Consider the following 11,866-nt stretch of genomic DNA (forward strand, 5'->3'; position numbering starts at 1 on the left):
CGCGGACGTGATGGGACATCGGGTGCCACTGCTGCAGTTTTCTCGACACCTGCGAGGTTGTGCAGCTGACAGCAACCAATTTTGGTTGCTCCGCCGACGCATTCTGCGTAGTTGGCAACGCGATCACGCGGCTCGTCCATGGCGTATCTCCGAGCAGCATCATTTCCAGCACAACTCGGGTCACGCCCTCTTTGGGTGCTTCAACTACATCGTCGAATGTATCCTCATCGAGCTCGATGTCCCGCCGCGGCTCGACGCAGCCGAGCTTGCGTTAAACATTGACATGCTCGCAGCAGTCGGGTGGCTTTGGAAACGGCTTGTTGGCAATGGAAACGGAGCTCCCCAACAGCGTTGCCAAACATTGCCAATCAGCCCTCGATTTGTCCCAAGGCGACGCCGTCGACGCCAGCACCGACCCGACGAGGCCGTCCTACTCACGGCCACGGGCCGCGCTTCGCGAAAGTCACCAAGGCAGCTCACGACTGTGCGAGGGAGCTAACCGCATGTCAGCGGGCGCAGCGACGCCTTGTGTGCAGATATGAATTGCCGAGATCGCTCAATGCGAGTGCTATCAGAGAGTTTCCTGCTACATCTGGGGTCTCTGTTTTGCAGGCATGGCTGTCCTTCCTTTCCTCAATCTAGACCGAGCTACTTGGGGGCAACAACCGTGTTGGTGTCCGCCATGCCAGAGTTGGGCGAGGCGGTCCCCCAGAGATGACGCCATGCGGTTGGGGCCAATCGAGTTGTGAGGTCGGTGAGAGGTTGTTCGTTGATGCTGGTGTGTTTCGTGAGTGCGTCTGGTGACTCCTTGCCGGGAGGGCGGGGTCTGGCATGCTGCCACGACATAAGGCCGCAGCACCGCCGTTTCGGATCTCGTGCGTCGAGTAGTTGTTTGGGTCTTTTTGGCGCGCCGCAGCCACGTTCTTGATCTCGCGCTATGCTGTTGGTGCTGAGCGAGATGGTGTGGTGTGGGTGATGTCTTGATGTATTCTTGGTGTTTGAGAGTTTGACCCTTGACGTCAAGAGACTTTGCGTCGTCGATTTCGAATGCACATGACTCGGGAGCTTGGGATGATGAGGGTCGAGGCATGCTCGCACCTCAGCGAAGTAGATTGGGCACTTCTGTTGGGTGACGACACACACGCATCCAGCAGAATGAGATCCGAATGAAAGGCTCGAGATGGAGAACATTAACCTCGAGATGCGCTTGAAGATCGGGAAGGGAGCCATCTTAATCGAGCGCCAAGAAAGGTGTCAACCAAGCAAAAGATCGAGCTTCTGCTCTAGTCGAACGCGGCAAGGCCGAGATGGCGACGTTCGGCGAGCAGTATAAGGCGCAGTGCAAAGACTATTGCGACACGCGCAAGGAGACGATTGCGTTCTATTCGCAGCGCGTGCGCGACCTTCTTTTTCCAACGCAGGGCTTCGAGATGTGGACGCGGGATCTGGACAAGCTCCGTCAAATAACGGCGCCGCTTGGATGTTGTGACGGGCCGCTGGGTGAGCTCACTTGCGAAGGTGTGCAGGGCTGCGTCGAGCTTGGGGAAGGTTGTCCATTCGCGCCAGACGTGTCTGTATGCTGACTGCTGCTCGTACCTTGACCAAAGATGACAGCCAAGGATGCTGCGCATTTTTGTCGAGTGCTCGGTACATCCAGCGCAGGCGTGCTGTATTCGGTGTGTCTGCCCACGAAGCCGTGTGGGTCTTTCATGTTGACGTATGTCGTGGCGACGGCTGTGTCTAGGAGCGAGTTGCTACGTCCCAGACTGTGACGTGTCGAGACCCGGAGCCAGTGCACTGCTTGCGCCGCCGAAGTGACCCGATGTTGACACCATACACCACTGGACAATGCCACAGAGAACGCCAAGTTGCCACACGAGTGCAGTGGTGTTGATGGCCAGCACCTCGATGTTGACGGTTGAGGTGCTGAAGGGTCCCGCAATTCTTTTCCCCACTCTCACGCCGCGAGATCAACACCCAAGCGTTCGCGGATGTTCATGGATGTGTCGACATCAGCTTGCATCGCCGTTGCCTTGCTAGCTTCCTCTTCCACGTCATCAAGTCGAATGAACCGTGACAATGCTCAATGATGGCGATGCCGACGGCAGCGGCGTCCATCTTTAGCTGGTAGATGACCGGGAGGAGTTGCCAAAGACATACGTTGGGACGTGCTCGAAGCGTGCCACCGACCAGGTCGCGTCCAGTACGTCGAGGTCAGCTCGGGCCCGGAACTGGAGCCTGCGCGAGGCCAAAATAAGCGAGCGCCCAGTAGAAAGACGTGTTGGTCTTGGTGAGCGGCCGTGTGCGAGCAAAGTTCTGCGCTCTACAAATCGCGGTGCGGATCGGCTGTGAGCGTGAACACGCATGGGCGCGCGGCAATTTTTCCGGTGAGCAAAGAGACGACACCAAACTCGAGGTTCCGAACGAGGTCGCTGGCCCAGAAAACGTGACGGATCATGGATGGTCGCCTTCTCGTTGACGACGTTTTGGTTCCAGTGTTACGAGCATGTCAGTGCTTGACGCGAGCTCGATGAGGATACATTCGTCGATGCACACTTGTAGTTGAAGCACCCAAAGGGGGCGTGACCCGAGTTGTGCTGGAAATGATGCTGCTCAGAGATACGCCTTGGACGAGCCGCGTGATCGCGTTGCCGACTACGCGGAATGCGTTGGCGGAGCAACCAAAATTGGTTGCTGTCAGCTGCACAACCTCGCAGGTGTCGAGAAAACTGCAGCAGTGGCACCCGATGTCCCATCACGTCCGCGCTCGTTGAAGCTGTCGCACGTAACCAGGTTATGTACCTACGCAAGTAACCAAGTGATGCCCGCTGCTACGTCAGCCAAGCGTAGCCACGAGAGCAGTGATAGGACGACCTTGCGGGAGTGTGAATTTGAAACGACTCGCCGCTCAAAAACATCAAGACGTGGATGAGACGTGCGTCGACCGAGAGAGGTTGGAGGCTCATCTTCTCGAGGCCGAGTGGACAGCAGCTACCGCATCGATCCTTCTCTGAAACATCGTCGGTGCAGATTGATGTGGTGCCGGCAGGTTGAACCAGGGGTCCGCGGCATGCCGCAGATTTTTGTGCGATGGCATTGCATACCGGGTGACCATGACGAGCGAGCTGAACTCTTAGAGGAGCGTCGTTTCCTGGGGCGGTGATCTGCTGGCGACACCCGCGCATCAGTACAACCACGGATTGGGGCGCAACCGCGCTGCCGCTGCCAGTTGCCAAACTGAGACTCGCAGCTCGACGCTGCCTTCACCACCGAAGGACGCTTAAGGGGTCCACCGAAACGCTGAGCGCGCAGGTCTTGCTTGAACTCAAGACGTAGACTCGCCTCGTGGTTGGTTCAGTCGAGCCATGTAGCGAGCGCCGCTGAAAAATCAACCATCGTCGCCGTGAACTCGGGCGGCACACTAATCGACCACCATTTGTCCAGTCGGTGGATTCCTGCTTCACACTCAGGAGGTGCGGTGTTGTCCCTCTCTTCTCTTTCCCATTGACGTTGGCATCAGTACCATCAAGTCGGTCCTTGACAATCATGCTTGACGGCATGTCATCGTAACACCCTCCACTCGTCTGACGATGCACGCACACCAAGAAGCGTTTGCCTCGAGCACGTCCGAAGATGCCTTGACAGTCCGAGTGGCGAATAACTCGGCCGCGCCCGAAGACGCAAACAGAGTCACCGCGTGCCCCGGTTGCCACCGAAGACGCATTGACAGTCCGTGTGGCGAATATATTGGCCGTGCCCGGAAACGCGCACAGGCCCAGTTGCGATTAATTATGCCGAGACGACAGAGTCGCTGGTGCCGGCGCTGTTGCCAAACCGAGCGGGTGTAGTTGCGTGATTTGTCCAAGGTGGGACGCACAAGTACCCACCCTGGCACCTTCACAGATCCAAGTCCGCACTCAAAGCCCCCCCAGCGCGCCGCCGGGTTGTGTTGGTGAGAGCCATCGCGACCGTGTGAATGCGCAGCCGCCCGTCAACACCGGTGCACCATTTGTATATTACAGAGCTCAGGCACTAAAGCTTCGACAAGCTCCGCGGGCTTGCAATTGTGGCTCCCCGCCATATAAAAGGCGCACCCAGAGCGTCTGACAGAATTAGCGAGTGCTTGGTCGGCATGGCTTTGACTGCCCCCCTTGACCGCGACCTTCGATGGCCTGTCGTATTGCCACCGCCTCGTGGCTTGTCGCGCTGGCCGTGAGCTGGGTCGCGGGTTTGCGCCTGGAAAGCTCGCGACGGCGCCAGCGACGCCGCAGGCCGCCGTCGCGAGGGGGGAAATGAGAACAAAAACCGCGAACGTCTTGTGAGCTGCGGTACTGATGACGTCGCATTGCTGGGAGAACTTGTCGGCGTAGTCGAGCAGATTAATGCCCAAGGCAAGTGCACCATCGTCATATACACTGAGATCGCGAAGCCGAACGTGTAGATGTCGACAACCACAGAGCGAGGTCAGAGCGAGGTTGGCGCGCCAGTTGAGCGAAAAACAAAGGTGCCGAGACGGGTAGGGAAAACGGACCGTATCGCACTCACCCACGAGCGCCAGGGACGCAATTGGCAGGGGCGCTAGATACTGCGTGTTAGTAAATCGCCAGTGCCCTTGGTATGAGTAGGTAGAATTGTGAGCGCGCTCTTGGGCTGCTGCTCGTGTATGCTGGTATAGCGACCGAGTGGCCGCAGTGCGGTTGCGTGCGCGCTGCTCGCGCTGGAGGCGTAGATGCGAAGGGTGTCGGCGTCTTGGCTAAAGGCCATCGAAACCACGGTGCGTCGCACGCCCGACGGCCACCGTCGCGTGCGCCAGCTGATCGTCGCTCGTCGGGGCCGGGCAAGCGTGCGGACGGTGTCGGACTCGTCAATGATGACGTCAGCAACCAAGCGCCTTCCTTGAGGCGCACCGAGCTGGAAACCACCATTGAGAGACTAAGCTTGGGGCCTTGGTTGCCGCGCAGATGCGGCATATGTCGCCGTGAGAAAGCAAGGTACTTGGAGAAGCTTAGCTTTTGACTGATACTACAAATTCATGGATGACTCGAGCCGCTTGCTCTGCGCCTGGATCTTTTAACGTGTGCGTGCTTCCACATCGAGGTCTTCTAGAACGCTCGACCTTGCGCGGAAAACCTCGCCCAATTCTTGGAAACGACACGTCTGGGGAGTGTGGCTCATCGAAACAACCGCTGAGCGCTTCATGCAATTGACCACCGCGCACGCGAGCGACAAGATTGCTTTCGTCTCGATGTGCCATTATACCAACTACCAGACAAACCCAATGAACTGGACAGCGCGCATCACCACGGAAGAATGAAGTGTCATGCGCTTCCATAACGAGGCCACCGATCTGCGCACCTGTGCTTTGTGGCTCATACTGATTTGCAAAAACAACGACCACTGGCAGCTTCTTCTGCCAGGCGATTCTCGCGGATAGGTCACAATCTTGGACTCGATGATGAACCAAGAGCGGCAGGCCACACACACGCAACTTGGAGCTCCTCACATTTGCTGATGATTTTGCCACTCTCGACATCGACAACCATCTCCACTTCCAACGCATCGTCTCGTGGGTAACTCAACAACCCAACGACTACGACTGTGGTAACGTCATTCTCAACACTATCTCACAAGTGCGCGCGATGCTGGTTTGTTTATACTAGCAAACCCCGCAAGGGATCGGTTATACTGGTAGGAGCCTCTTGTTACACCAGCCCAAGGGGGATTGTCTGCCTGTCTGCCTCCGTGTTCATCGATCCGTACCATGTATCGCGGAGTGTCCAACGACATTTTTTGCCCTTGTACCGATGTTGTCTCCTCGCCCCACTTGCCCTTGCCCACTGCAAAAGTTCTCGCTCCCACATAACTAATCGAGGAACGGGGAAGACACAGGCTCCAGCTCCCTTCCTAAAAGAAGGCGGAAGTCAAGATTGCGCGCGGGCCAAGCCTCGCCACGCGCCACCCAGAAGGCCAGCGAGACGCCGAGTGAGAAGGCCACGGCCGGGTCCCCTTGCTTCAACATTTCAAGGCAACAACTTTTACGAGCTGACCATCTCGACGTCCGGCAAAACGTGCATTTCTATCACTGCTTCGTTGCCCGAGGCACGGCGTCTCCTCCACTGGTACGGCACTCAGTAGTATGACACAACCACAACCTGCGTGTACTTCGACTGCAGTTTACCCTCCGCAATTTATTCTAACCACTACCAGGTACCATGAAGCATTTACTTATCTTTTCATATTTCACTCCACTGCCGATGGGACCATCAGTTTCACTTCCTCTCAACAAAGAGTTCCTGCCAGCCCACTCTGCCGAGTATATATGGATCGACAGCATCCATAATCCAAAAACCACACTATTTCCGAGAGATCTGGATCCGCCATCAACCAATCAGCGGCGTCGATATCCAACCGGTACGAAGAGGCGGCTTTCCGGTGCTTTCCCGCAGGCCCTCGATGTCCGACGACAGTGCATCTCGCATCGCTTGGCTGGCCGACCAGGCAGAAAAGCTTCAAAATAGCGTCGTGAACGTTCACCAAGGGCTCTCGCTCGCACCGTCATTGTACTTCAGCACTCGTCGATGCACGTACAGCGACGTCGTGTCAATTGTCACGACCGTGCAGACGCAGTCACGGATCGCATCGGCCCAACAAAGCCACGCAAGGCGTCACAACCATGCCGACACATTCAACGACCCGCTCTATGTAAACCCTCTCCAAAACGACCGTGACCGCGACCGCGACAACCTGGAGGTATTCTTTCTGTCTTGTGAACTTGACGTCTATTGAAGAATGCTGTAGCGCTACCGCAAAGCCCTCTCGTTCGAGCGATCTATCTTTATGTCCAAGCTAGATTCACACCGCCACACCCGCCTTGAGGTTTGCTCAATTATGAGTGACGTATAAATGATTTTACGTAGGGCGAGTACAAGGCCGCATGTACGATTCAGCGCACGCAGCGCGGCCATGCGCTCCGTAAGAATCTCGACCGACTCAAGAAGACTCTCGTCATTCGGAACAAAGTACGCGTCGCAATGAAGGACGTGACGTACGGCACTGGCATCATACTCGAGGAGAAGGACCGCACACGAGCGCGATTCCACGAGTGCACGAATGCAGCGGTGCGCATACAGCGTATCTTTCGCCAGCGCCTCGCACTTGCCATTTGCCGCAAAGAGGCGCGTATGGTAGCGGAAGAAGTCCTCAACGACTGTGCGCGCGTGATCCAATCCTACGTCCGGCAGCGCCTGGCGCGTTGCTACGTGCGCAAAATTCGGCTCCGGCACTACGAGCTTTTGTGCCTTCGCCTTGCGCTGCTTCTACAGCGACTCTACCGAGGGTACATTGCGCGCGGTGTCCTTCGCATGCGCCGTTACTGTCTTCAGACCGCGGCAACACGTATACTTCAGAATGCCACAACGTGCATGCTAGCGACCAAAGCGCTGCGGCTTCAAGCCAGCCGAACGCAGCAGGCACAAAATGATTACGCCGCCATCTTCCTACAACGCTGGATGCGCGGCTTCACGAGTCGAGCACGTGTCTCACGGCTTCGCGCGCTAGAACGACAAAGTATCATGGTCGCGGCCAGCTTACTAATCCAGCGCGTCTACCGTGGACACCTCGGACGGCGTCGGACTGTGCGCCGCGCGGCATGTTGCGCTGCCGAAAATCGATTGTTGGCTTCGATGGCGATTGCTCGAGCTGTTTCCGGTTTTCTTGGGCGCTGCCGAGCGCGCACATTGCGCCTTGAGCAACAAGTCGACGTTTTTATTCAAGCACGGCGCGGCAACCAAGAAGCAGTTGTCGACTTGCTCGACGGACTCGGTATCGAGGCGCCTTTGGACCCGAACGGCTTAGATCACAACGGTACCGACGCGCTGAGTGACATCTTCTAAATCTTGCCAGCGTAGGGAACACGGTGCTTTGCATTGCGAGTCGCTTTGGGCAATTGTCCATTGTGCGGTCTCTGATTACCCGCGTCCGACTGAACGCTGCAAACCATCTCCAAATGACGCCAATCATGCTCGCTGTTCACTACGGGCACGCCGACGTGGCTGATTACTTGCTGACAAAAAACCCGGAGCTCGCCACAACGGGACGGACGGTTTTGCACGACGCGGCACGCAATGCGATGTTAACAACCGTTGAACAACTCTTACTGCATGGCTTAAGTGGCACAACCCAAGACGTGGAGTGGCGACGAACGCCGCTACATGAAGCTGTCCGGAGCGGTGACCTTGCGACAGTGCAATTTCTCCTTGACCATTGCCCAAAGGCCACTGTATGCTCGATATTTGGAAAACTGCTGGTTCTGAGCGAAGCGTAGGTCAACTACCAAGACGTGCATGGCGCGACCGTTCTACATTACGCCGCCCGCACCGGCAGCCTCGAGATGGTTATCGTGCTGCTATGCGCAGGTACAATCGCGAGCTTCTTCTCGTCATCAATATCTCACACGTTGTGCGTCGAATTGCAGGTGTAGATGTGAGTATTTTGGACGGTCATGGCCAAACAGCGTGGCGGGTTGCTCTTTCGTGCGGTCACGATGCCATCGCCAGCGAGATCCGGAAGCGCTGGAGTCTCACGGACGAGCACGAAGACACCGACACGATAGACGATATGAACGACGATGAGGCAGTGTTGACGCCAGCGCAGCGTGTCGCGGCGGCACTAGAGGGTCCGTTACGCAACCTCGAGCTCCTTCTGGAAATGGGCCTGGACATCAATGAGCGCGACGCGAGCGATGGCCGCACGATGCTCATGAAAGCATCGATGAAAGGGTTCACGACGGTGGTTCGGTTTTGCGTCCAACGCGGCGCGACCATCGACGAGATCGACAACGCGGGGCGAACAGCGCTCCTCCACAGTGCCCCTCACAGCGACGTAGCTCTATACCTGCTATCCCATGGTGCCAATATCTTGCACCAAGACGATGGGTGTGTTCTGTCTCTCTTCGGCTATGTGGTACAAGCATCTTTGACATAGAGGCCGCAGTGTCCTGCACGAAGCCGCTAGTCATGGCTACACCTTCAGCGAGATCATTGCCGTGCGCAATGTCCATGTCGACATCAAGGACAATGCAGGGTACTCCACGCCCCGAATTATACCATGAAGCAGACCATTTGTCCCTACAATAGGTTGACACCGCTGCACGATGCTGCCAAGGTCGGCAGTGCCGTGGGTACCAAGAAACTGCTGAACCTTGGCGCGCGTGTGAGTTGCGCAGACTTGGACGACCGAACACCGATTCACTACGCCGCTATGAACCCATCACCCGCGGCGCTTCGAGTCCTCTTGCAGGCAGAGGCCCGCGCAGCTTCTCTTCGAGACCAACGCGGCCGCTCGGCGGTGTTTGCTGCCATTGAGCGCGGTCACATCGCGTGCGTCGAGGTGCTTCGAGCGTTCGGTGTCGCGCTCGACGAGACGGATCCACAGAACGCGACCTTGCTCCATGCCGCGATTGCGTCGAAACAAGACGCTTCTGTGGACTACCTCTTGGCGCAAACTCCAGTTGTCGAATGGGCGGAGCCACTGAAGGGCTCCCTTGATACGCCGCTGCACTTGGCGTGTCGAATGGGTTATGTCTACGCAGTCGACAAGCTCCTGAGTTCCGCCGCGGCTCCCCTCTCCACACGGGTAATCAATGCAGTGGAGTTGCTTAGTGACTCACGAGCTACAGGTGAATGCTGCTGGCGACTCACCGCTTCAGACTGCTACCCGCTGCGGTCGCGTCGATGTCCTATCCAGTTTCATATCGCATGGCTTCGACTTGACGGTGACAGACCGCGAAACGGGTGCTTCGCTCCTACACGTCGCGGCCGAGATCGACACAGAGACTTTGGACCCGACTCTTGTGCCGTTGTTAGTCCAAACAGGGGTCTCGATGACTCTTTTCGACAAGAAAGGGTGGCAGCCACTGCACATTGCGGCGGCGCGCGCCAAAGGTTACCCTGGCCACCTGTTGCAGTCCAAGTGAGTACGATGTGTAGGTGCGGGTGTTGTTCAAGCTCTTATCGCGGCGGGCGCTCCTGTCAACAGCGCTGCCAAGAATAACATGACGCCGTACCATTGCGCAGCCCAAATGGGTTTGTGCTTTCATCATGCCACCATACAGTCTTACCCATATCTCTAGGCATTGGAGAGATCATCGCGATATTCAAGGCGAATGGTGTGTCATAGTTGCGAGCCAACGAGTCATGCCCCCGAGCGCTCAAGTAGCATAATTTAGCCAACAGAACTACTGTACTATAAAACAGACGATTGCTTGTCTGCACCTTCTTCGGCCCGACGAGACAAAAGCTTGTAGAAGGATCCCATTCGAGCTCCTATCAGATCCACAGCATAAATAGGCCAGCCAATTGTATTGCACACTTTTTTAGGCTGAGCCAATCAAATCGCATAGACAAAGGATTTGGATCCTACTAGTACTAGGGTCCGGGGGAGTGGGCTGGTAGGAACGATGAAATCATATGGATTATGCCATGTTGTCGGTGACTTTGGCCTTCACGTCGTCGTCAGTCACGTCCATCGTCGTACGAGGTGCTCGGAACCGCTCGAAGCCAGATGATGACAATGGGCATGCAGCAGCGTTCCAATTCTGGATGAGCGCGTGGCGAATCACATCCAAAGCCTCGAACTCGGGCGGTGCCCCCGTGAGAAAGTAGCTCGCAAGGCCGAATCGCAGCCGTAGAGCCGCAATTTTTGACCGAGTTGCGGACCGCTCGAAGGGACTGAAAGGCACAGCGGAGCCCACCATGCTCAAAATGCGCGACTCCCGTGCTCCCGTGCGTTGATCTTCTTTGCCTGTGAGCTGTGCGGATTGTCCCAAATGAGTTGTTGTCGAAATTTGGGCGAGTTCGCAACAAGGGACCTTGGTTCGCAAGCTTGCCGAGTTACTCCAGCTGCTTCATGGAAGTTGCACCAATGCGCGCCGTCTGGCGCACGCAGGCGTGTCGTTGCAGCTGGTTGAACGCCGTGGGAATGAAGTGAGGATCATCGAAGCGGCCGGCGTAAAAGCGGAAGAAGTGACGCAGTAGCGCTGGATTCATGCTTCCTTTTGGAGCTCCTATAGTATAGAGCAGCATGAACGCATTGTTGTTAGATGCATTGTGCCATACCTTTGCCGAGCATAAACAAATGGGGGAAAACACATGCCACGAGCACGTCGTTTAAGCACCACTCGCAAATTGGATCGTCGTCGCTCGTGACGACAGCCACCAACGGGTCGCTAGTGCTGCCTGGAGCTTGGTTATCAACGTCCGTGCTACCAATGTGCGGCGACCGGAGGACATCGACTTGATCGTCGCTTGTATTGACATGCCCGTATTGGTCGTCATCAGACGCGCGCTCGGTCACTAGCCCAGCGACAGCCTCAAGCGCGTTGATGATTTCGTCGTCGTCGTCGGCGACATCCGGCCCATCGCAAACCTCGTCGTTGTCGATGGTGTCGTCTGGGCACACAATGTCGCAGAATGCATCAAGGTACGCATAGACTGTCTTGTTGACGGCAGACACTTGGGCGAGGACAGCCGAGTATTCGAGACTTGGAACCGATGCGATCCGGTCATATGCAGTGGCCGGTTGCGTGGTGCGTGCAACGAGAGTGCCTCGTTGCACGAGGCACATGCAGCGATGCGCCCGGATCCGGCATCTCGCTGGCGTCTCCTGACAGCGTGCAGCGTCTGCCTGACCGATTGCATCCCAACAGCTCGCAAGATGCGTTCGCAAACTGCGTGACCACCGCGGCGTTAAGTGACTCGTCGTGGCACACATGATCGTCGGGTTGCCCGAGCAGAAGTGAAAGGCTGCGATCGCTAGTTGACGACAAAATGGCCCAAGGTTGTTTTCCTATTCTATCCGGATGCATGGG

The 11,866-nt window shown here is 56.6% G+C and overlaps 2 protein-coding genes across 2 annotated transcripts; both read left to right on the top strand.

Moving 5' to 3' along the window:
* Positions 1-6,453: 6,453 nt before the first annotated feature.
* SDRG_17085 (hypothetical protein) lies at positions 6,454-7,378 on the top strand (the record flags this gene model as incomplete). The annotated part of the gene is made up of 3 exons (XM_008623319.1): positions 6,454-6,750; positions 6,799-6,876; positions 6,918-7,378. Coding segments are annotated over 3 exons (834 nt in total), but the record flags the coding sequence as incomplete, so codon positions are not given.
* A 639-nt stretch (positions 7,379-8,017) lies between these two features.
* On the top strand, positions 8,018-10,273 carry SDRG_17086 (hypothetical protein; the record flags this gene model as incomplete). Its single annotated transcript, XM_008623320.1, has 8 exons — positions 8,018-8,278; positions 8,324-8,414; positions 8,474-8,933; positions 8,983-9,081; positions 9,135-9,633; positions 9,677-9,941; positions 9,987-10,082; positions 10,130-10,273. 8 exons carry the CDS (start codon positions 8,018-8,020, stop codon positions 10,174-10,176), a joined length of 1,818 nt encoding a protein of 605 aa, XP_008621542.1. The 3' UTR covers positions 10,177-10,273.
* Positions 10,274-11,866: the final 1,593 nt, after the last annotated feature.

This window comes from Saprolegnia diclina (assembly GCF_000281045.1).
Source record: "Saprolegnia diclina VS20 unplaced genomic scaffold supercont1.195, whole genome shotgun sequence".
Taxonomy (NCBI): Eukaryota; Oomycota; class Saprolegniomycetes; order Saprolegniales; family Saprolegniaceae; genus Saprolegnia; species Saprolegnia diclina.